At 42.3% G+C, this 25,702-nt stretch overlaps 2 protein-coding genes across 9 annotated transcripts in view; one reads left to right on the forward strand and one right to left on the reverse strand.

Moving 5' to 3' along the window:
- Positions 1 to 12,188, reverse strand: part of EIF2A (eukaryotic translation initiation factor 2A) — a 54,457-nt gene extending 42,269 nt beyond the window's left edge. For 3 of the 8 annotated variants that reach the window (XM_028138572.2, XM_028138571.2, XM_008161254.3), the window contains exon 1: positions 12,104 to 12,188. Coding sequence is in view for 2 of the 8 variants with exons in the window: in XM_008161254.3 (XP_008159476.1) it covers positions 12,104 to 12,131 (28 nt within the window). In the remaining 6 variants the exon portion in view is untranslated. Of the gene's footprint in view, positions 1 to 1,677; positions 1,830 to 8,468; positions 8,542 to 12,103 lie in introns of those variants that run through there. The other 5 variants (XM_054714094.1, XM_054714091.1, XM_054714092.1 and 2 more) reach the window with 4 other exon arrangements.
- Positions 12,189 to 12,376: 188 nt separating this feature from the next.
- On the forward strand, positions 12,377 to 17,173 carry SERP1 (stress associated endoplasmic reticulum protein 1). Its single transcript, XM_008161257.3, has 3 exons — positions 12,377 to 12,884; positions 13,118 to 13,193; positions 14,357 to 17,173. The coding sequence occupies exons 1-3, from the start codon at positions 12,801 to 12,803 to the stop codon at positions 14,395 to 14,397; spliced, it is 201 nt and encodes a 66-aa protein (XP_008159479.1). The 5' UTR covers positions 12,377 to 12,800; the 3' UTR covers positions 14,398 to 17,173.
- Positions 17,174 to 25,702: the final 8,529 nt, after the last annotated feature.

A 25,702-nucleotide genomic window follows, 5' to 3' on the forward strand; every position in this document is an offset into this window, starting at 1 on the left:
AGAGCCCAGCAAGCCAGCTAGCTCTCTGTCATGTCAGGACACAGTAAGTAACTGGTAGTCTACAACCTGGAGGAGGGCCCTCAGTGGAACCCAACCATGCTGGCACCCTGATCTCAGACTTCCAACCTCTAGAACAGTGAGAAGTAAATTTGTTGTTTATAAGCTACCCAATTTGTTATAGCAGTCCAAACTAAGACAGGTAATACCCCTGATTTCTTTTCCTATGAAGCATATCCATTTAGTCTCTAAGGAGACTACTTCAATAAATCCAGTTTTACTATTTTATAAGAAATACTAGAAGCCCGTTGCACGAAGTTTCGTGCAAAAGACCTTCCTTCACCTGGCTCCTGGCACCAGTTTTCCGCCAGCACCAGTTTTCCTCTGGCCACCCGCTGATCGGAGCGCCGTTTCCTCTGGCCGCCAGCGCGATCGGCCATCCTGAGTTCCTCCAGCACCGTTTCCTCTGGCCACCCGCCGATCGGAGCGCCTCCCGCCAGCGCGATCGGCCACCCTGAGTTCCTCCAGCGCCACCGGTGGAGGAACTCGGGGTGACCGATCGTGCTGGCGAGAGGCACTCCGATCGGCGGGTGGCCAGAGGAAAACTGGTGCCGGCAGCCACGCAATCAGCCACCCCGAGTTCCGCCACCGGCGCCTTCTGCTGGCCCATGGGTTCTCCCGCAGCACCGGCCGTTGGGGCCAGCAGGAGGAACGGGGGGCGGGAACTCGTGAGTCCACCCCGAGTCCCGCCCCCAGCCTCCCAACGGCCCAATTGTGGGTGTAGCGGAGTGATGGTAATTTGCATATTACCATTTTATTAGGTAGGATATGCAAGTACACTGAGATATAACATTCATTCTTATATTCCTTCATTCAAATGAAAAAAGTGATCTTGGTGTTATATTTTCACATTTTTATTTACTGACTAGTGGCCTGGTGCACGAAATTTGTGCACATAAAAGGGATTAATTAGAGGAAATAATTTAATATTGTTATTTGCCCTTTCTCTATAATAGAAGTGTCAGAGATGAAAGAAAATTAGTAAAATGTATATGAAAACCTTCTTCCTGTCAAGAGTCTGGGGCGCACCATGGGACCCAGAGTCAAGTCCCCGCCCACCCACATGCGCCTCAAAATTGTGAGAGACCCAGACCCGGCTGCCCCCATCCCCCATTGGGCTAGATCCAGACCTGGCCAGTCCCACCCTTGTCAAACCCCACTGGGCAGGGGACGTAGCCTTAGGTCCCTTGGCCTGGTGCCAGGGCGGGGGCATGGCCTGAGGTCCTCCAGCCCAGACCTGGGCGGGGGATGTGCCTTGAGGTCCCCTGTCAAGTCCTGCCAGGCGGGGGGGGGGGGGGGGCACAGCCTCAGGCCCCCCAGCCCAGCACTGGAAGCGGGGCACAGTCTCAAGTCCCCCGTCAAGCCTCACCGGCAGGGGGTACAGCCTCAGGTCCCCTGTCAAGCCCCACTGGGCGGGGGGCGCGGCCTGAGTTCCCCCGACCCAGCACTGGGGGTGCACCTTCAGGTCCCCTGCCAAGCCCCGCCAGGCAGGAGGGTGCAGCCTCAGGTCCCCTGGCCTGGTGCTGGGGTGGGGGGCGCAGCCTGAGGTCCCCCGGTCTGGCGCTGGGGCAGGGGAGCAGCCTGAGATCCCCTAGCCAAGCACCAGGACAGGAAGCATACCTTGAGGTCCCCTGCCAAGCCCCAAGGAGGCAGGGGAGGGTGTAGCCTCAGGTCCCTGCTGATTGCTCGTTAAGGCTCCTTATGGGAACTTGGCCTCAGCTGTGGGTGCAGCCATCTTTGTGACAGAGTGATGATCAATTAGCATATTCCCTCTTTATTAGATAGGATTGATTTCGGAGAGAGAGGGAGAGAGAAACATCAATTTGTTGTTACACTTATTTATGCATTTATTGGTTGCTTCTTGTGTGTGCCCTGACCAGGAATCAAACCTGCAACCTCTGCATATTAGGATGATGGCTCTAACCAACTGAGTTACCTGGCTAGGGCTATTTTCACATTTTTAATCTCATTTTCAGAATGTGTTGATGTTGGAAACAGAATTAGAAGCTGAGTCTAAGTTCAATCTTCTTTGTATCAGCTTAATTTTTCAAGTAACTTTTACAAATAAAAACTCAAAATCCTAACTGCTATCAGTGAAAATGTAGCTGTGCTATAATAGAAAGGACCTGAACTCAAAGGCAGACTTTTGTTTCTATCAGGCTGTGAATCCCTGGCTACATCACCTCTAAATCTGTTCCCTAATCTATAAAAATGAAAACATTAAAACAGAGGGTGGCTGTGTGCTTTATATAAACTAGAGGCCCAGTGCACTAATTCATGCATGGGTGGGATCTGACCAGCCAGGCCCCAGGGGCCGATCGGGTACGCGCCAGCCGGAGGGTGTGGGGGGTGGGCACAGGTCAGGCTGGTTGGCCGGCCACCGTGCACATCATAGCTACCGGTCGTTCCAGTCGCTTGGTTTTTATATATATAGATGACATAAAAATACAGCATATATTCAAAGCTCTTAAAAATGTAAGGCATGCCTGGGCAGCATGGCTCAGTGGTTGAACATCAACCCATGAACTAGGTCACAGTTCAATTCCTGGTCAGGGCACGTGCCCAGCTTGCAGGCTCCATCCCAGTGTGGGATGTGTGGGAGGTAGCCAATTGATTCTCTCTCATCATTGATGTTTCTAGCTCTCTCTCCCTCTTCCTTCCTCTCTGAAATCAATAAAAATGTAAGGCATTATTGCCGAAACCGTTTTGGCTCAGTGGATAGAGCGTTGGTCTGCGGACTGAAGGGTCCCAGGTTCAATTCTGGTCAGGGGCATGTACCTTGGTTGCGGGCACATCCCCAGTGGGGGTTGTGCAGGAGGCAGCTGATCGATGTCTCTCTATCATCGATGTGTCTAACTCTCTATCCCTCTCTCTTCCTCTCTATAAAAAATCAATAAAATATATTAAAAAATGTAAGGCATTAATATATTTATACTTTCTCAAACTAAGAAAGCAAGTGGGATTAGACACATTCATTTACAAAATCTCCAATGATAGTAATGTCCTAAAATATTGTGTGAACAAAATTCAAGATTTAATAAGCATAAACATCTATAGAACTAGATTATACTTTTGAAAATGGCTGAATGAGAAGCTTCTAAATCTGAATCAACTAAATTCATTCACTCTTCAACAAATGCTTATTGGGAGAAAACAAGAAGAAGAACAAAAAACTACCTCCCAGAACCTATGTTGAAATACTAGAAAGATACAACAGGGAGAAAAATCAGCCTTGTCCCTGACCTCATTAATCAAATAATTAGTCAAATATATGGACTGCTATAACTGTGTGTAGTGCTACAAAGGAAAGATATAAGGGGCTAATTGAGTGAATATTTTATATAATAGCGTGAACTGTTTGCTTGTTAACTGCTATTCATCTTTCAGATGTCAGCAAATTACTTAATCAAGGACATGTTCCATAACATTCTATTAAAAAAAAACCACCTCTTTATTATTCACTCTACTAGCCCCTTATATCTTTCCTTTGTAGCACTACACACAGTTATAGAAGTCCATATATTTGACTAATTATTTAAAACTCCATGGCAAGAGAGATGACCAAGCATCAGAGGAAGGGAAAGAAGGCATGTGTGGCTAGGAGATGGAGCTGGGGAATAAAACAGGGCTCAGACCAAGGAGAATTTTGTGGCCTAAGTTAGGCAGTGCTGGTCTCTCACCATAGCCTAAGAATGGTGGGAGACGTTAAGAGGATTTTAAAAACCAGATTTGCATTTTGAAAAGGTCAGTTTAAACTAGAAGGGAGTAAGAGTGGACATGAAGAGACCAATCAAGACAGTTCTACAGTACTCCCACAGGAGAGATTAAGAAAACTTGGGCTAGGGTGGGGCAGTGGAAATGGAAGGTAGAGAATGAGTGTTCAATATCCTATCTAATAAAGAGGGAATATGCTAATTGCCTGTCACACCCTCACAAAGATGATGACACCCAAAGCCAATAAGGAGGGAATATGCTAATTGACTGCCACGCCCTCAAAGATTGTGGTGCCCACAGCCATAAGATGGCGGCGCCCAGTCCCCTCAGCCCTGCTGGGGCAGCTCCACGCACCTGCCTCCGGAGTCCCCCAGTTCCTTCAGCCCCCCAGCTGCTCAGGGCCAGCCTGAGGCACAGGCAAGCCTCGGATGGCGGCTGCCCAGCCACCCAGGGCCGCTCGAGGCTCAGGGACCCCCGAGGCTTGCGCTGCCGGCAGTGGCAGCAGCAGAGGTGTGATGGGGGCGTCACCTTCCCTTGATCACTGGGTCACCTCCCGCCCCTGAGGGCTCCCGGACTGTGAGAGGGGGCAGGCCGGGCTGAGGGACACCCCACCCAATGCATGAATTTTCATGCACCGGGCCTCTAGTGTAAGATATAAAACAAATAAGACTTATCCTAGAGATTTACTATTTTATGAGCTAGAGTTACTATTTTATGAGCTAGAATTCAGCAATAGCAGAAGAGCTGAAAAGAACAAAAGTTTTACTGAGGTCCATGGCCACAATTACAGCTGCTTTCTTTTCTGCTAGCTATTCACAAATCTTCCACTCTTCTCTTGGTTACTGGGAAAACAGCCAAGTTGGTAGAGAGGGGCCACTCTTGGCTCCAACTCTAGTCCATATTTCCTTTTCCTTCTCCAGGGACAGTTCTCAGATCACTAATATTCTACCCGAGAATTAATTAACTCAATTTTTAGCTATCAAAAGTAATATAATTTTCACTCCCAAAGAAAATAATTTAAAGTTAGAATGAAAGTAAAAGAATTTGCCTGGCTGGTGTGGCTCAGTGGTTGAGTGTCAACCTATGAACCAGGTCATGATTTGATTCTCAGTCTAGGCCCATGTTTGAATTGTAGGCTTGATCCCCAGTGTGAGGTGTACCGGAGGCAGCTGATTAATGTTTCTCTTTCATCACTGATGTTTCTATCTCTCCCTCCCTTTCCCTTCCTCTCTGAAATCAATAAAGAAATACATTTAAAATATTTTTAAAAAGCTCTAGCTGGTTTGGCTCAGTGGATAGAGCATAGGCCCATGGCATGAAGGGTCCCAGGTTCGATTCCAGCCAAGGGTATGTACCTCGGTTGCAGGCTTGATCCCCGGATCTGGTTGGGGCACATGCAGGAGGCAACGAATGGATGTGGTGTGTCTCTCTCACGTCATGTTTCTCTCTGTCTCTCCCCCTCCCTTCTATTCTCTCTAAAAATCAATGGAAAAATATCCTTGGGTGAGGATTAACAAAAATAATAATAATAAAAACTATGAAGTTCAATTCTTTAGCATGAAAACTTTTTTTATAATATATTTTTATTGATTTCAGAGAGTAAGGGAAAGAGATAGAAACATCAATGATGAGACAGAATTGTGACCTCTTGGTTCATCAGTTGACACTCAACCACTGAGCTACACTGGCGGGGCTAGCATGAAAATTCTTAATCACTTCTTGGCCTTTTGACTATTCTCACTACCCAGGCAAAACAATGCTATTTCATATCATCAAAATCAATCATCTGCTGCAATGTCATGTATGATACAGTTTAAAAGAGAACAGGACATCCTTTTCTTAATACTGTAATTAATTTTTTAACAAACATTTATTTGAGGGATTAATAAAACATGCATTTCCCAAACTAAGGAGTTCAATTACCAGATTTCACTTTAACTAGGTTATTTAACATTTTGTTAGTCTAATGAGGTCCCTCCCACAAGCTGCAGTGGCAACTGCACACACTGAGAGCTCTCTTTCAGAAACCACTGCAAGCATAGGAACACAAAATGGCATATCACCAATGCAGTCCCAATTAAGCTGCAATGTAATTAGAAAATATGCCATATGGTGATATAATCAAACCATGTTATGGCCTATTGACTTAACTGCTGACCCCATATGCTTGAGGTAACTGGCAAAAAAGAAATAAGCTTTGCTCAACTTGGCTTCTTATGTTCTCATGGCACTTGTAACTAGTAACCTTGGTCCTCATACTTGTATTACCATTATCACTGACCACAATGCTTACTTGGGGAAAACTGAAATTTCAGGGTTTTCGAAACAACCAGTATAAGGCTTTCTTTCCCTTTCTAAATTCTTATTTCATACCTACACCCCAAACTAAGAGAGGCAAAAGACCCCACAGGAGTCGCCAGACTAAATGCTTGTGTACTCCACCCCTCAAATTCATGTGTTGAAATTTAACCCCCAATTCGATCGCATCTGGAGGTGAGACCTTTGTGAGGTAACATAAGTGTCCTTATCAAAGAGACTCCAGGGAGGTCCCCTGCCTCTCCCGCCATTTGAGGACACAGAGGAAACTGGACATGAGTGCTCACTAGACACTGAATCTACAGGTGCCTTTATCTTGGACTCTGTGGTCTCCAGACTGTGAGAAACAAATTTATATTGTTTATAAGCCTGTGATCTTTTATTCTAGGAGCCCAAATGGACTAAGACAGAAATAGAGGGGAAGGGGAGTGGAAATCCCACCTAACCCACAGTCTTTCATGTAGATTAATCCAAATCTTACAAGGCAACACTTGACAGAGAAGTCAGTGTGAAAAGGGTCGTGTCTTTCCTGCTCAATTAGCATTCAGTCTCATGTGGTTTTCAATTCCTGGTTTGAATATGTTTCTGGAAAAGTGAAAATCTTGAGTCAAACTAATCAACTGCTTTTCAACACGCACATATTCCCATTCAACAAAGAGAACACTTTAAAAACAAAAATCCAAAGGTTACATGTGCTATGATTCCATTTATATAACACTCTTGAAATGGACAAAAGTATCATGATAGAGGACAAATCAGTGGTTGCCACGGGTTAGAGTTTGAAGCAGGTGATGGAGCAGTTCTATATTCTGACAGTGGCGATTACATCAATCTACACATGGTAAATTTTCTTAAGACTATACACACATACACATAAACTGGTGAAATCCAAACAAAGACTATAGTTTAGTAAATACTACTGTGCTAGGGTCAATTTTTTGGTTTTGATAACATACTATGATTATATAAGACTTCATTAGGGAAAACTAGGTGAAGGGTCCGTGGAAAGTCTATTTACTGTTTTTGCAACTTCTTATACTTAAATTATATCAAAATAAAGGGTCACTAAAAAGCCTACCTTTTTTGGTAATGCTTTGTTCACAATACAACAAGAAATTAAACTAATTAAAAGTTTTGCAACATTCTTCAAAAATTTTAAGTTAAAATAAAAAATTGAATAGACCAAGATTTTTGTAATAAGGTAAAGAACATATTCCATGAGACAGAAGAACTCATTAAATTAGACAAACCTTCTTTGTACATGATGCTTTACAATAGATATACCTATTTTAGGGGGACTAATTATCCATTGAATCCATCACAAAAATCATACAGAGTTGTTCCAGTTTTGTTCATACATATAAACATTATTCAAAACAAATATTTTACTTCACACCTCCCTTCATAGAAGCATAACTATGAGAAAGTACTGCAAGATATTTTGGTACCACTAAAGATACTTTACTGGATTTAATCATTTTGAGCAACTTTTTACACAAATTTGAATAAACAGATATACAAAGTTTATTAGAAGAAACACAAAATCAAGAATCATAACAGAATATAAACTGTATTACAAGTTAACAAAAGCAAAATAATAAATTCAAAACAAATTCTTCAATAATTAGAAGTGACTGAAACAATGAATATAATGTGGAGCTAACTTAATAATGTATTGAGACTTGATATGATTTCTTATTTTTAATGATTCCCCTTTTCAATCAAAGGGAATGTGGCAATATGTCCAATTAGAAAGAAAAATCAAGAATGTAAACAGTTTTTTTCATTAAACAAATAAGTGCCATTTTCATAAATAATAACGATTTAAAAATAATTATATTAAATATTGTACGTACATATTTTCCAAACTTACTATCCTTTCCAGATACGCATGTACAATTTATTGCTCTAGGCCTGAGTTAATATGAGAAAACTACTGGGCTTCAACTAACAAGAGTCCTATGGCAGGGATATGGTGATTATTATAATACTGGTGCACGAAATTCATACACGGGGGTGGGGGGGGGGGGGGGGGGGGGAGGGGAGGAGTGTCCCTCAGCCTGGCCTGTGCCCTCTCATAGTCTGGGAGCCCTGCAATCAACTGCCCCAAAGAGGGGGAGCCCCGCCCACCCACTGCAGTGCCCCCAACCCCCCGCTGGATAGCCTGGACCTCCGTCTTCGGGGCAATCAACTGTGCCCTGCAGAGGGAGGCCCTGCTCACCTGCTTCAGCCCACCGGTCAGTGGAGTGGGCCTCCCTGTTTGGGGCAATTGTGGAGCCCCCCAATTTACTGATCACCCTGCAGGCCGGTGGCCTGGGCTACTCTCTGCAGGGCGATCATGGGGCGATGGCCGGGCCCCTGATCAAATGCATTGCACCCACCTTGGCTGGCCTGGCGCCAATGGGTGTCATAGCGTGGTCGTCCGGATGGTCACCAGATGGTCGTTCTGCTGTTCTGCCGTTTGGTTGATTTGCATAATACGCTTTTACTAGTATAGATGACTAGAGGCCCGGTGCACGAAATTCGTGCACAGGAGGGGGGGGTCCCCTCAGCCCAGCCTGCACCCTCTCCAATCCAGGACCCCTCGGGGGATGTCCCTCTCACAATCTGGGACCACTGGCTCCTAACTGCTCACCTGCCTGCCTGCCTGATCGCCCCTAACTGCCCTCCCTGCCAGCCTGGTCACCCCTAACTGCTTCCCCCATTGACCTGGTCTCTCCTTACTGCCCCCCCTGCTGACCTGGTCACCCCAACTGCCCCCTCGCTGGCCTGGTCACCCCCAACTTCCCCCCCCACTGACCTGGTCACCCCCAACTGCGCCCCCCTGCTGGCCTGGTCACCCCACACAGCCTGCTGTTTAGTTGTTTGGTCGTTCCTCACTAACCCCCCTGCCAGCCTGGTTGCCCCACACAGCCTGCTGTTCAGCTGGTCGTCCCTCACTGCCCCCCCCCCCTTCAGGCCTTGTCACCCCACGCAGCCTGCTTTTCGGTCATTATTGTTACTGTGACAGCATCCTGGACAATTTACATATTCCTCTATTATTAGTATAGATACTCTTTTCAACCTTTACATTCACTGAAGTACATATCAATTTAGAAAAAAAATGACTTAATTTTTAATAAATCATCTCAATGGCCTCAATTAAGCAAGCTGACTAGACAATATGGGTTTCATGTTCTTTGGCATCCAAACAACATGAAACCCATATCAATCCCCCCTTTTTAGATTACTCTAATTTTCCTTTGAAAACTATCCAGGGGTGAGAATATATCTTGGTCCTGGTGATCTGATTTAAAAATGACCAAATCAAAGATGAGCAAGAGCCAAGCCAAGCTTAAGACAGCCAGCCTTGTGACTAGCAACAATGTGCTCTTTCCTTTGGGGCTACTGGTTTAGCTGAATGTAGACCTTGAGCTATCATGTAGAATGTTAGCCTCAGAATGAATTTAGTTGTGAAGAAATCAAGAGCACAGGGATGAAGAAACACAAATTTTTGGAGTCATGCAAATACCTAGATGCATCAATACTGAAGCTTTAAGGTTATATAAAGTTTTCTAAAAAAAAAAAAAAAATTCCTTTGTCATTTCCAATTAAGTCATGACTAATAAAAATTTACTGAATAATCTCTAAATTATTCACAACTACAAATCCCGTGAGTCTAAGTTTTTAAAAGATTCTGGAAGTAAAATAACCTATTGTTAACTAAAATATCTATATTAAAGTGTTTAAAGATTAATCATGTGGATGAAAAAGAGGGATCCTATGGAAAGTAATCTCACAGGGTGATCAGATCATAAATTGCTAACTGGGAAGTCATGGTGGGTAGTCATGTACAGACATATAACATTTTAGTAAAAGGTTTATCTCTGCCTTAAGCAATCCCTGTCCACTGTTTCTGTGCATCTATGTTAGCACACCTTTGAAATAAGCACCCCTAAGCTTTTAGTATTCTAAAATTGTGAGTAGCATACAAGTTAACCTTTATAAAGCTAGAGGAAAAAAAACCTAATCTATATATATAAAAGCCTAAGTGATTGAATGACCGAATGACCAGTTGATAGGTCGCTATGACGCGCACTGACAACCAGGGGGCAGACGCTCAATGCAGGAGCTTCCCCCTGGTGGTTAGTGAGCTCCCACAGCCAACCTTCTGCAGTCCCTCCGGCCAACCGGTTCTGATAGGTCTGGCTGGCCAACCTCCCACAGTCTCTCTCCCCAGCCGGCCAACCTCTTGCGGCCCTGATCAGCCCCGATCGTCGGCCAGGCCGAGGGACCCCACCCATGCATGAATTTGTGCACTGGGCTTCTAGTTTAATTATATAATTATGCCTTTTAAATAGTATCTGCCTGGCATATTACCTAACAAAGTATAGTCAGTATTTGATAAATGTTTGATGAATAAACTATAGTAGACAGGTTGAATGTGAGTGGGCACAGTGCATAATAACAAAGATCTTAAAATGTAGTATAATGTAGATCAAGCATGTCAAACTCACAGCTCACAGGTCGCATGCAGCCCACAATGAATATTTTTGTGGCCCAGCCAATAAAACGGTATGTAAGAAACATTTTAATAAAAATGTCGTTACTTAATTTTTACAATATCCTGTTATACATAATTAATAACAAACTACGTTTACTAATGACTGATTACTATATTTATTACTATAATCATGTTGCATTCATTTCCCTTAAGCACTTTACACGCAAGCGCTCCATTTCTCTTCACTAATAGTAGCAGCAAGTATTTTAGTAGCCAATTGCCACGTCATTAGTCTTGCACTGACTTGTTTGGTGTGCGCAACAGGAAATATTCTGCTTTTGGAGAACAAGAAAAATAGGTTTATTTGCATTACACTTATTAATTTGTGCAGTTATTCGGTGTCTGGTAAGTTAACGTTCAAGAAAAAGTAGAACTTTCTATTAAAATGTTCTATTATTTTATGTTAACCATTACTCATTTATTTCAGCCCTTTGTATTCAGCATGTCACTATCGAAATAAACCTATGTTTCTATGAAAATTGAAGCTTTTGTTTTTTTGCAGCCCACATAAACTTAAAACTTGTTTATTTGGCCCGTGTTAGCCTTTGAGTTTGACATGCTTGATGTAGATCTTAAAATGTAGAAGAATACAAAAACTAAAAAGGTTTCTTTCAAGTCTCAGGAGCAAATAATCCTTTTCCATAAAAGTAAACATCCTGTCTTTTAATGACTTCCTTTTCCTTCTACATAAGTTATTAAGCCGCTGGTGATTTAATCAAAGCCTTCTTCACCCCCCCCCCCCCATTGTCCCCTTCTTATTTGATGCTCACATGAGACTCCCAGCCATTACCCTAGTCCAGAGTCTTCCCTGACACTGTCCAAGGCTAAGTTTATTATCTTCTCCAACATTATAAACTCTGCCTCAGCTTCAAAATCTCAGGAATCCTCTAATATTCTAATGCTAAAATGCTCATAACCATTTCAACGCCAAACATTGCTACATTATCTCTATAAGGCTCACTGCTACCATCCCAGACCACACGTACTGCCACAGTTCCACTCTTTCAAGTCCTACAAATTTCATCAAAGCAAGGAGTACAAAACTCGGTGTTACTTTAGTTCACGTGTTCTTCCTGTGTGGTCATTCCAGTGGACTCAGTCACGTGTTTATAAAGCTAAATGATTTCACAGTCAACAAAGCCTGTCAACAGATAAGGGTTCCTACAATACTAGTATTGCAAACCCAGGGTAACAAATCCAACTAGCATTTTCAGTTCTTATCACGCTTCCTCTAATCCCGCAGAACTTTAAACGGCAGGAAAGAATGATGGATAGGCAAAAGGGAAAGGAAACGCAGAAGCGCAGAGGCAGGGACTTCACTTCCGATTGCCACGCAACACGAAAAAACCCAAAGGTCCCTCCGGCTCTTTCGCAACCTACAAGAAAAGGCCGGACCGGACTCCAAGCCCAAGGGCAAAGACACAAAAAATAAACTGCTCTGAAGGAACAGACCCTTGCTCGTTCAGAACTCACCTGTTAAAAGCGGCGTGTGCGGCGCCATCTCGTCCCGGAAAGAGAAACCTATGCACTCGGGTCAGAGTTCACGAGGGCCAAACCCGGCCCCTACACGTCCACTCCGGCGTGGGCACGGCAACTTAGTATTTCCGGGGTCACCAGACTCGGGGCCAATCACTTCCGTTTAGAGACTGTAGCCGCGAAGGAACCTCCAGGCGCACGCGCAGCGCCGGGGGCAGGTGGGCGGGACACATTTTTACAGAACTTGGGAGGGCTGGGCTAGGGCCCCTGCGCCCGCCTCCACCCTCGCTCTCCCCCCCCTGCCGGCGGGGCCCGCACTTCCGCGGGGCGGAGTTCTCCCAGTGCTGACGTTGGCAGCCGAACCGAAGTAGTTCGAGCTGACGGGTTACGAGGTCCACTTGTTTCGTTTCTTCCTCTTTCACTCCACGCTCCCGGCGGCGGCGGTGCGAGCCTCCTCCGGGCCTGCCGCCCTCCCGCGCTCCAGCCTCGCTCGCCGGCGCGCCCGGGTTCCCAGGCAGCCGGCGCCCCACGCCCGCTAGCGCCCGGCACCGCGCCTGCCGCTCAGGCCCAACGTAGCGCCCGCCGGAGACCCTCCCCGTTCCCGCGGCGCGGCACCGGGAGCGGGGCGTCGCAGCGGCCCGAGGGGGAGCGAGCGAGGCCGAGGGGTGGTTGGGTTAGCGGTGGCGCCGCGAAGATGGTCGCCAAACAGCGGATCCGTATGGCTAACGAGAAGCACAGCAAGAATATCACCCAGCGCGGCAACGTAGCCAAGACCTCGGTAAGCGAAGCGCGGACGCGCCTCCGCTGCAGTCAGGGCCACGTCGAGCCCGCCCAGACCCGGCCGGCTGTGGGGGCCGAGGCCGCGAGCTGGACACAAGCTGGGGGTTGCGGGAGGGGGTGCAGGAGCTGGCGGCTCGGGACCGGAGGAGACTCCGCCGGAGAGCGGGCTGTGGGAGTCCTGGGTCGCAGTGGGTTTTTTGCGTTTGAAACGGTGGGTTTTCCTTTTTGCAGAGAAATGCTCCCGAAGAGAAGGCCTCCGTAGGACCCTGGTTATTGGCTCTCTTCATTTTTGTTGTTTGTGGTTCTGGTAAGTGCTGTGGGGGCCGCCGTCGGTGGGATGGTGGATGGCGGGTTTGGGATGACGTGGTGACCTCTCAGTGGTGAGTCTGCACCGCGTAGTTCTCAACCCACCTGCCGAGAGCTCCACTATTCTCTCATCTGAACAAATTTGCTTGTCCCACATATGCACGGAGGGTGGTGCTCCAGAAACTTCTCCCGGCTTGACTGTGCCCACAGGATATTCGAAAAGGAGGTCGTCGGGTTCTTAGCAATGACCAAGCTGTTAGAAATATAGACCAAATCAGAAAACAAAAACATCTCAGAGAAGGAAATCGGATGCTTTGCAATTCCACTATCAATACCTTTGCAAAAAAGAGAAACTTCTGAACATTATGTACATATGGATTTCTAACTTAATGTAACATACCCCAGAATCTAACATTATGTCAAAAGCTGGGTATATTTTAGGGTAAAGCTAGTGCGAAGAACTGATTCGCTGTAAAAGAAACGTGGCAATTCAATATGTGACAAATGGTTTTAGATTAATAAAAGAAACATTTGACATATGGTAGAAAAATTCGTTATCAGGGCAGCCTGCTGTTATAGACTCATGCCTCTGCAAATGTATTACAGAATATCATTTGTTTTCTAATATAAGCTGTTGTTATTGAAGCACGTGTTTCTGCATTTCAAATTTTGACATTCTAACTTTATTGAGGTTTCTTTTAAACATTTCACTTTGCCTGTCTCCTAAACTTACCAGTTGGAAGCTTTCCTGATAGATGGCCAAGAGCCAAGCAATTTATATAACCTAAAGATGATTGGATTTCAGCCTTGTGAGAATGAGGAAACGTGCATGTTATAGGCCAGGCCTTCAGGGGACATGTAATATTTAGTGATAAACCAAAATAATTCTGTGCTTGAAAAACCTGTTTGCTTTGGTACTTTAAATTTTTTCTAAAATGATTGCTATTGTCAAACTCTCTGGGACATTAAAATATAACACTCAGAAACTGAGATTTTAAAAACTTCTGAACATTTGTTTTATTATGATAGGCCTGTCTTCATTATTACAATGAAGTTACATAGCATTTGCAAGTTATTATTTAAGGGTACCCTACCTTAATATTTGCCCCTTGCCAGACCAATTTATTCAAAGCATGTTTTAATATTTGCTCTTTCTCTTTACAGCAATTTTCCAGATTATTCAAAGTATCAGGATGGGCATGTGAAGAGACTGACCTTAAGATGTTTCCATTCTCCTGTGAATTTTAACTTGAACTCATTCCCGATGTTTGATACCCTGGTTAAAAACAATTCAGTAAATCATCCTGCCTCAGAATTATTTTTCATATCATCATTCATGTGTCATTCCAAGGTTTTTTCACAAGTCATTCCAAATTTTCTAGTCCATACCACAGTGCCTTGCAAAAGCACCACATGAATAAAGCAATAAAATTTTGATTGTTAAGCTACATTAGTGGACCCTACTTATTCAGTCATTAAAGCGTAAGTTTTTTAATGTGGTTATTAAGACAGTATACAGTATTGGTAATTAGATTAAGTCTGTGAGGACAGGGTCTAGATTTTGTTAAGCCTAATGAGTACATGCAGTTAGCTTAATTTAAAATTTGGAATCTTACGGTTTTTATATAGCTAGGCACTTATTACAATATCTTGAATTGAAAGCACACTCCCATATAGGGTCATGGACCTGTGCTGTAATAAGGTGCTTATAAATGGAACAACTATACAGTTAGCCTAGTTTTCCCACAATCTATAGCACCTAGAAAATTCTAAAAGCTTCTAAATGCCTAATGTAAAAGATGCTTATAGCCATGTTTACTTTAATATTTCTGTTACACTACCTTGGATTTTGCATGGGTGAATATACTAACCTGAGATAACATAAGAAAACAACTTTGTTGAGCATTTTGTAACTTAGTCACTTCAGTTTCACTAAAAGCTATCATGGTGGAGTAAAGTCAGGGAAGGTTTTGTTTATCTCACCAATGATTTCATCAGAATTACTTTAATGTATCAAAGGGGTCTACTATGGTAGACAACGTCCAAGGGGGAAAATAATACTAAAAATGGATGCCTCATCAGAACATACTGTTGAGCCCAATGTGCCATAAGACATCTTAGCATGTTGTTAGCACTTTTAGCATCAAAAAGGCACAAACTAAAAAGTTACACCTAGTTTGGAAATGCTTTTTCTAGATTTATGATTAAAATTGTTGGGTTTCTAGATACATCAGACTAATGTATCATCTGGAATTAATTGGATTTACTGATAAGGGATCAGTCCTTAGTTTTCCCTTTTTTGTGTAATTTTATAGGTTATGATCAGACTTCCATTGTAATAATGGTAAGGGTAGTAAGAAGGCAGATTTGGGGTTTTCTGGTACTGTTAAAAACTGAGATTATTGGCTATTTAAGTACTTAGCCATAACTTGATGAAAAAAAGCCTGAGAGATGTCTGCTAATTGGAAAGGAAGCTGCTTGTTTGCTTTGTTTAATTGCCTCAGGATATTTCTTTTAAAATAAGCTGTTTTAAGAGGAACAGAAAGGGAAATCTGCTACCTTGTCTATACTCAGTGTGAACCTCAGAGAGAGCTTCTGATGCCCCAAGGTATGGGAGAGAGGGAGGGAGGGGAGTGGTAAGGATTATCAGGAATTTGACTATAGAATAGGAAAAGAATCAGCTGACCTGGGGCAGCAGGTTTCATCTTCCTTGTTACCTGCCTTTCTCACCCAGGAAGTCAACTCCTATACTTGTTTCCCTCTTTGAAACAAGTGTCTTGGTTAATTTCTATTTTATTGTAACTTCTAAATTGAAAGTTATTGTTCTAAGTTCATAGCAGGTGCCTTATTCTTTGCTTTGAGTCAAACCATTCCATATCAGAATGTCCCTTGGTGTATCATAGATAATTGACTTTTAGATGGTGGTGGTGTCTTTTAATGTACAATGTCTATTAATTTGACTGTTAAATTACTATAGCTAGCAATCATTTTACATATGTAAAGTTGCATTCCCTTTGTATTTCATGTGTAATTTTCCAATTGAGTGCATTTTATATTAAGGATGGATTATGCATGTTTGGGTCAATGAAAGCTATGTCTTAATTGATTTTTTCTTTAAAAATAAAAGTTCCCTGGATATTTTATGCCTTCTAAAAGAAAATGATTTTACAGAGTTCTTTTTTTATAAGAATTTTTTTGAACCAAATTGATGACATGCTGGAAATCAAGATCATAAGTGCTCTCCAGAGTTCTTATCTGAGTGTACTTTTTACAATTAATAGAAAATGATTTTAAAGACTGCCTAGTATGTTGTACTTGAGATAAAACAAATAGTACCCAAATGCACAGATTTAAAGTTTATAATTAGGAATAGGTAGCAAGAAAAATATATAAAAGCACAATTAATTAAATACTTCCCCACCTAGGGTTTACCCTCATCTAATGTTTATCCAAGTCTGATTCAAGGAAGAAGCACGGTTCTTTTGAACTCCCTTTCCTAATTGAATTTTAAAAATATATATTTATTGATTCCAGAGAGGAAGGGGGAGGAAGAGAGAGATAGAAACATCAATGATGAGAGAGAATCATTAATCGGCTACCTCCTACACACCTCCCACTGGGGATGGAGCCCACTTCCTGGGCATGTGCCCTGACCAGAATTGAACTGTGACCTCCTGGTTCATAGGCCGACCCTTACCACTGAGCCACACTGGCTGGGCTCCCAATTGAATTTTATATGTCATCTAATATTGAGCACCGTATGAGAGTAAATGCTTTGTTGCAGTTGTCTACATTATCCAATTACTCTGTAATTTAGCTACAACATTTCAAAGAGTTGTCAAGGATTACATTGTATCTGTTGGGTTGTATATAATGCTCAAAATAATTGAGTGAGCTTCCAGATTAAGTAAAAGATTTTCATTGTAACAGGATACACTGTAATGGGCTTTTGACTTACATTAAAGAAATATGTATACTCAAGTGCAAAGCATTCTTTACAGATAAATAAAAAAATCCATGGTTCTTCTCACCAAGTTTTGTTGGTACAAAGGACTACCATATAGTGCTGGATTATGTTCTTGGAGGTTCAACAAACTTACTGTGCGTTAGCACCTGTAAAATTTAGAATATCATCAAATTTTATACTTAAAAATTGTTCTGAAGTTTGATTTGCCTTTACCTTTTTAGTTCTTCACTTGTTTTAGACACAAACCACAACTTCAAGATGTAGGAGTTGGGTTCAACAGCATGCGCATTATCACTCCCTCAGAATCCTTGCTTGTCTAGACATAGTCCTTGTACTGCTTTATCTTCAAGTTGAATTTAGACAAAATGTCCTAATTTGGAAAAGTACTAGTATGCAATAAAAGGCTATAAAGTAAGCTGAAGGGGAAAATTCAACTGTCTGGACTTAGATAATCCAAAGTAAATTGATATCTATTAGAATCAAAGATGGAAAGGACATGGGAAATTCTGTCCAACTGCCTCACTTTACAGATAAATAAAAAAAAATTCAGTGAATATTGAGTAACTTACATGCTGGGTAGAGGGATATGAATACAGAGTCCTGACACTTAGATCTTGTAACCCAGTAGTGAGGGAAAAGACAATGATGACCATAATTGTGGTAAGTATTTCAAAGGAGAGGTAAAACCCGATAAATGGCTTCTGCCCTCACAGAGCTAGCCAAGGTAGAGCAGAAACTGGAAACAAGGTTTTCCGCCTCAGTGTGCCCTTCGGAAACCTGGGGATGACTGCGAAGCGTCCACACAGAACACTTCTGTTTCCATGACTCTTCTGTTCTTAGAAAAGCTCTTAATTTTTCTCATGTTGCTAATTCAAAAGAAGAGAGGGGGGAAAGAACGTGTCCCTTTATGGATGCAATTTCTTTTGAAAATGAGTTTGTGACAGATTTAGTGCTGGCATTTCCTGTGCAGCACAAAAATACAAAGATCAAGCCAGTAGTGTTATCCACTGTAACATTCAAGCGTACACTTTTTAAAATATTTACCTATAATTTTATTGTAATTTATTTTTAAAATGTTCATCTGTGATGTTGAAAAATATTTGATAATTTAGTCAAAAAATGCCTTCATCTGCTCTCCATAGGTGCTTTTTATAACAAAGGTTCAGTGAATAAATCAAAGGTTCAGTGACTTCCAATGTGCAAATTTCTACTTTGCAGTGCAGACGGAATTAGAACAAATCTGCAAATTTAAATAATTAAAACTGTGATTTCAGTGTCATTAAATAGGTTATAACAGGTTTTTCTTCTTTCCTCACTGGAGAAAGTCTCTAACAGGAGAATGAGAATAATTGATTTTAGAGCTGGAAGGAACTTTAGAAATGATCTTGATTAACCCTTTATTTTAAAGTTGAAATTATGGCCTAGAGAAGTTACCTTTCCCATTACCAATGAGCCCGTAGCAGAGCAAGGATTAGAAAACTGGCTCTTGAGTGTTCTGAGTGCCAAGGAATTGTTGTTGTGTAGGAATGTCTCCTTTTACTTTAGGAGATTATATATTAATCTCAGGAAACCCCATGAGGGTTCCATTAAGGTAAATCGGAAGATTTCCTAAACTTCAATGGGTTCCCACTGCCACTGGGATGGAAATAACTCTAGCTTGATTTTCAGGACACTTCCCAATACGGCAACAACCTACCTTTTCAGCCTTGTTCCCCACGGCTTCCCTCCATAGACCTGTTGTAGCCCAGAGTCTACTTTCATTTTTCAGATATCTTGAACTTTCTTTAAGTGTTTTTATTCAGTTTACCTTCATTACAATACTACCTATCCCTCAAAGTCTAGCTTAAATCTCACCTCCTCTGTGAAGTTTTCCCTGGCCATGGAAATCAGAAACACTTTCTTTGGGATTTATGACTCTGGATCAGGTAGTATTTATTATATTGGCATGTTTATTCGTTTTCTTTTTTAATTTTATTTCTTAGTTTCTCTCAGAGAATGGAATCCTTAAGAACAGATGCGTCCCCCCCCCCCCCCCCCCACCGGTCTCTCATCTACTCTCACCACCCTCAAGGTTAGTATGAAACTTTACACACAGAGAGAGCTCACCTTTTTAGTTGAGTGATCAAGTGTAAGAGAATGAGGAATGCCCTATTATATCAGAACCTTTAAAATAAGAACATGTTTTATAAAATCTACCACTGATAAAACCATTATCTCAATGTTTTCCAATCCTGTCGACCTCTGCTTAATGGCTGGGCTCAGCACCAGAATTCAGCCTGCCCTTGAAATGAACTCTCCCAGGATATGTTTGATATTTGGAAATATATCATTAGAGGTATTTGTCCTTCAGTCATATTTGAGGACCTGTTCATAGTTGGTGCCACTGAGAAAACCAAAAGGTGTTTTATAAAGAAAGCTGACACCTCACCACACCGGTCTGTCCAGTTATAAGGAAAAACTCAAACAACCATGCTTGCTATTTACAGCAGGTGTTTGGGGCTTTCAACTGGCTCTGTGCTGCCTTATCCTAGGTCGCAGGAGGGGCAAGGATGCCACAATATGTGCCCTTCACACCAGACCATGAAACCAGAATGGCTTGGTACTCCCAGATCCAGATCCAGTCTCTGGCAGGGATAGCTTGTTCTGTCTTCAGAAAGGAATTTTCTACAGTAAGGCCACGTTGGCTGGCATTTAAGATGTGACAGGATTACTAAATTTTAGATTTCATACGTTGTGCAAAGGAGATTCCCAGGGCCTGTCTGGAAAAATGCCATCCACACACACATGCAGAGCTTGGAAAGAGCACTTAGTTTGGGAAGAGTGCTTACCTCCTGGCACCTGGGAGTGCCCCTTAGACCAGATTCTAAGGCTCAAGTTTCATCTGGGATTGAGATAGATTATAATTTCTGACAAAACCCAAATCATAAACACTGGGAGTACCCAAGCATGTTTCTGCCTACCTCCAGCCGTGGTTGCTCCTGCACACCCGACCTGTCAATTACAGGTGGATGACCTGAAGAAGGAAGGTGCTACAGAGAATGAAAACCATCTCAGAACCCTGAAGTCATTTCTGCTTGATTGAGAACAACAATCAGAATGTTTTTCAAGGTGAAATCCCTTTCTTTTGCTAAACATTACATGACAGTCTGTCTGACTGACAGGAAAAGCAGACCAGTGCATTTAACACCCAGCCTGTGTTGGAGGTCTAAAAGGAGTAATCTATGGCCAGAGGACCAACAATAACCCGGGATCCTGTTAGGAATGCAGAATCTCAGGCCCCACACAAGCCATTAAATTAGAATTTTCATCTTCGAAGCATCCCCAGGTGAATTGTATGCAAATTAAGCACGGAGCAGTGTTCAAGAGGGCTCAGCATTCTAGTTCCAGGGCCTTAAACAAATTCCCAAATTCCGCAGGCTTCTCTGTGACATGCAACTGTTATGAAACCTAATGACAGTAACTTTGTGAATTGCCAAAACAAACGGTGAAAGGCCTTCCTCACTGAAAACAAAAAGGACCTGCAGCCTCTGTATTTTATTTGGCAGGAAGGACATTGCCAACTTTCTTAGGATCACTTGCTACTTATACATCTTGTGTCCTAACATGTGACCTATCTTTGAAAATGTCTCCTGTGCACTTGAGAAGCATGTATATTCCTTAGCTTTTGGGTGAAATGTTCTGAAGATGTCAATTAGTTCCATCTGAACTAGTGAGTCCTTTACGATTGCTGTTTCCTTGTTGATTTTTTTCTAGATGATTTCCAGTGAATTCCTATGATTGTATTGTTGTCCATCTCTCCCTTGATATCCTCCAGAAGTTTTTTTTTTTTTTTATACATTTGGATACTCCTGTATTGGGTGCATATATGTTTACCAGAATTATAGCCTCTTATTGTATCGATCTTTTTAGTATTATGAAGTAGCCTTCCTTATCTCTTGTTATGGCCTTTGAGGTCTATTTTGTCAGATAGAAGGACTGCTTCCCAGTTCCTTTTTTAAATTTCCATTTGCCTGAAAATTTTTTTCCCATCCCTTCACTTTCAGTCTGGGTGGGTCTTTTGTTCTGAGGTGGGTCTTTTGTAGACAGCATATATATGGGTCATTTTTTCTTACACAATCAGCTACCATATGTCTTTTGACTGGAACACTTAATCCATTTACATTTAAGGTTATTATTGATAGGTACTTGTTTGTTGCCATTTTTATTCTTTAAGCCTGTGCTCCTTCCTCCTTTTCTATTTCTTCTTTTTAGAATAGTTCCTTTAGCATTTCTTGCATTGCTGTTTGGTGGCAATAAACTCCCTTAGCCTGTTTTGTCTGTGAAGCTCCTGATTTCGCCTTCAATTTTGAATGACATTCTTATTGGATAGAGTATTCTAGATTCAGTTCCTTGCTTTTCATCACTTTGTATACCTCATGCCATTTCCTGATGTGTTTCTGTTGAGAAACCAGTTGATAGTCTCATGGGAGATCCCTTGTAGGTAACTTTCTGCCTCTCTCTTGCAGTCTTTTAGATTTTTTCTTTTTATTTTACATTTGCCAATTTAATTATGATATGTCTTTGGGGTTCTCTGTGCTTCCAAAGTCAGGGAAGTTTTCTGTGGCTATTTCTTCAAACAGGTTTTCCACTCCTTGCTCAGCTTCCTCTCATTCTGGTACCCCTATTATGTGGATGTTGTTTCATTTCATGGTGTCCCAAAGCTCCCTTAAACTCTCCTGCTTTTTAAATTTTTTTCAGTTGTTGCTCTGCTTGGGTGTTTTATTCTACCTTGACTTCTAACTTGCTGATTCTGTCCTCAGCTTCTAGTCTACTGTTGAAATTTTCTATGGTTTTCTTTATTGCAGCTATGTCATTTTCCATCTTCTGTTGATTCTTATTCATGTTGGTGTATTTCTCATTCAGCTCCTTATAATTCTCATTGAGTTGCTCTCCCTTCTCACTCAGAAGTTTGAGCATCCTTATAACCATTACTCTGAATTCTTTCTCTGACAAATTACTTGCCCCTATTTCATTTAGTTCCTTTTCTGGTGATTCTTTTCTTTTTTGGGGGGAGGTTGTTTCTTTGTCTACCCATTTTTGCTGTTCCTTTCTATTTGTTTCTATGTCTTAGATCAAACTTCTATGCCACCCAGATTTTTTTGGTTGGTCTTATGTAGTATATGTTTTGTGAAACCCACTGGTGCAGTCTCTCAGGTCTCCTGGGCTGGGTGTTCTGGGAAGGCCCCCTACTTGTGAAGTTTGGGTTCTCCTGTTGTAGTTGGGTCTTGAATGTAATTGTCCTGTTTGTGGGTGGAGTCTCCACTCAGGGTGTCTGATTATGTGGCTTGCTCTGTATCATGTCATGCCAGCCATTGTGGAGGTGCTGACCGAACAGCACAAAATACAACGGGATAAGACACAACACAGAAAGAACAGAAAAAGAATGTATACAAGGGCCTAATAGCCACAACAAAAGTGACCCCCAGAAAGAGAAAATTAGGAAAGAGAAAATAGAGCAAAAATGATAGGAGAAAAAAAAAAAAGAAAAAATATGGGGAGAAAACACAACAGAACAAACAAACAAATAAACCAAAAAGCACAAACAAAAAACAGCCAGAAAAGAGGGGAGGGGACAGAATCTATAGGTGCAGTGCTTAAATAAAGAAAATAAGGTTAAAGAATTAGAGGAATGGGGAAAAGACCATGGTTTAGAATAGAGGAGGGAGAAAAGAAATGAGAAGACAAGGAAAAAAAAAGTTTGAAAAGGAGAATAGAGGAGAGAGCAGATAGGCCTAACTTTAGGAAATGAAGCAAGTTAAAACATTAGGAGAAGAAGAAATGAGCCAGAGGAGAGAGAAAAAAATTGAGTAGTGATGAAAAAGAAAAGAGAAAGGGAAATTGAGTAAGAGTAGGGAAGCGGAAATTAGATATATTAATAAACCCAACAGAGACTAGAATTATAACAAATCAATAAAGCAGATAAAGAGGAGCAATTTTTAAAAGGGGGAGGAAAACTAAAAAGGAGAAAAGAGAAGAATACAGGAGGAAAAAAAGAGAAAAGAGGAAGAAAAAGGTGTAAAAAATAAAAAAATAAAAAATAATAAAGTGAAGTGTCATTCACTTCAGCTGAGTTTTAATGCCCCATGGGAGCTGGCTTAGGACCCCACTCTTCTGTTCTGTCTGCCAATTCGGGGCTTCCAATTAGGTACAGAGGTGCTAACCACGGTCAGGCACTGTCTGTTGGCTTTTAGCACCCTGCTTGAAGCTCCAAGCGATCCACTGGCCCACGGCTGTGTCCGTCTCCACAGGCCTTGGCTACGAGCAGGTGGGGCCTGTCTGCCCTTTTGCCTGTCTGCCAGCTGTCAATCTTAATCACTCAAGCATCTGCTTCTGACAGGGGTTGGTGCTGTTTTGCTTTCAGGGAATATAGTGGGTGTTTTTTCCTGTCCCAGAGCTACTACTCCTCCTCGAGTGGCCCAAAATATTACTCTGCCTTTGGTTGGTCAGAGATCCTTTTATGGAGACCAGTGGGATCAGCTGGGACCCTGGAGTTTTTATCAGTCTGGTCCCCAGAATAGCAAAGCGGATGGCCCCTCTTTCAATCCAGTCACTGAAGATTCCTTAAGACTGTTCAAACCCATAAGCTTGGCCTCAGCCTTTGTTTCCTCTGTAAAGCTCAAAATGTAGGGTGTAGCCGGCCGTACCACCTGCCCTCAGGCTGTTGGGAGGGGCCAGCGCCTCTGCAGAGAAATGGCCATTCAGCTTTGGAAGCCTCTGACTGTCCCAATGCAGGACTCCCGGCCACTGCTTTTCCACTTCTCCCTGCCCTGCCTCCCGCCCCGCCTCTCCTCCAGCACTTCAGTCTGTGCCTTCCTCTGCACCAAAGCCTCAGGTGAGCAGTTGCAACGGAAAACTCCTGTGTTCTGGGTTTAGAGATTAAAAACAAAACCCAAAACAAAACAAAACAAAAACAATCATGAAACATCAGCTTTCTCTCCCACCAGCACCGCGCAGCTTCCCCCTTTGGTGGGGGCCCCCTTTCGTGGCTGTGGTCTCGGGCCCAGACGCCCCGGAAACCAGCAGTTGGCTGTTACGCACGCCACTGCAGGACGTAGTTCTGGTGATGAGCTGGGCCAGGCTTCTATTTTTCTGAGGGAACAGATTTTCCTGTAAGGCAGCTGCCCTCTCAGCCTGCCAGCCTGCCAGCCGCTCACAACCTCGCAGCCCTTCCTGCAGGTCTCCCGGCGTTTTCTGTCCTTCCTAACTATAGGTCACCTCCTCGGCTGGGCCTCACTTGTTAATTCCAGATGAATATCTTCCATTTTAGTTGTATTTCCAGTCTAGCCCTGGGATAAGGTGCACTATTAGGTCTGCCTATTAGGTTGCCATTTTCTCCCTCCCCCCTCTCTATTCCCCCCCCCCCCCCCACACTTTATATCTATGTGACCTTGGGCAATCTATTTAATGCTGTTTTCTCAGCTATAAAATGAAATAAACAAGTGAATACAAGTAAAGCACATAGAAAAGAGACTGGCATAATAAGATGCCCCCAAATCACCTGATATATTTTCTCCCCTAGACTTGGAATCAGCAATTTTTCCAAGGAGCTGTGGATCTGTTTTGAAAATATGGTATTTAGATCTCACAGTCTGAATGCTAGGGGAGAGCATTGCTACTGTGCTCTCACTGCTTCTAAGACTTTTGTTGAACAAAGCTAGAAAAAAAGTATTTTTAAGAAAAAATACATCATAAGTTTATATTGATATTTCCAATTCAAATGTAAAATTACAGGTTTTCATTTACTTCTTGAATATTATAGTTATACTAGAGGCCCGGTGCACAAAATTCTCAAAACTGCCTGGTACTGGCACAAGAACAGACATATAGACCATTGGAACAGAACAGAGAACCCAGAAATCGACCCAAGCCATTATGCTTAATTAATATTTGACAAAGCAGACAAGAGCATACAATGGAGTCGAGAAAGTCTCTTCAATAAATGGTGTTGGGAAAATTGAACAGATACATGCAAAAAAAAAAGAAAAAAAAAGAAACTAGACCACCAACTTACACAATACACAAAATAAACTCAAAATGGATAAAAGACTTAAACGTAAGATGGGAAACCATAAAAATCTTAGAAGAATCAATAGGCAGCAAAATATCAGACATACGTTGTAGCAATATCTTTACCGATACAGCTCCTAGGGCAATGGAAACTAAAAAACAAATGTGACTACACCAAAATAAAAAGCTTCTGCACAACAAAAGAAACTACCAACAAAACATCAAGAAAGACCAGTGCATGGGAAAACTTATTTGCCAATGTTATATCCAATAAGGGCCTAATCTCCAAAATTTATAGGGAACTAATAAAAAGAAGATAAACAATCAAATCAAAAAATGGGCAAACGACCTAAATAGACACTTTTCGTAAGTGGACATACAGAAGGCCACGAGCCATATGAAAACATGCTCAAAGACACTAATCATCTGAGACATGTAAGTCAAAATGACAATGAGATACCATCTCACACCTGTCAGAATGGTTATCATCAAGACAT

The sequence above is a fragment of the Eptesicus fuscus genome, chromosome 3 (assembly GCF_027574615.1).
Source record: "Eptesicus fuscus isolate TK198812 chromosome 3, DD_ASM_mEF_20220401, whole genome shotgun sequence".
NCBI lineage: Eukaryota > Metazoa > Chordata > Mammalia > Chiroptera > Vespertilionidae > Eptesicus > Eptesicus fuscus.

Excerpts from the sequence above, each read along its gene's own strand:
- SERP1 (XM_008161257.3), top strand. The coding sequence starts at position 12,801 with ATGGTCGCCAAACAGCGGATCCGTATGGCTAACGAGAAGCACAGCAAG. Across the intron at positions 12,885-13,117 it reads GCAACGTAGCCAAGACCTCG|AGAAATGCTCCCGAAGAGAA; the intron begins GTAAGCGAAGCG and ends TCCTTTTTGCAG. Across the intron at positions 13,194-14,356 it reads TTTTGTTGTTTGTGGTTCTG|CAATTTTCCAGATTATTCAA; the intron begins GTAAGTGCTGTG and ends TTCTCTTTACAG.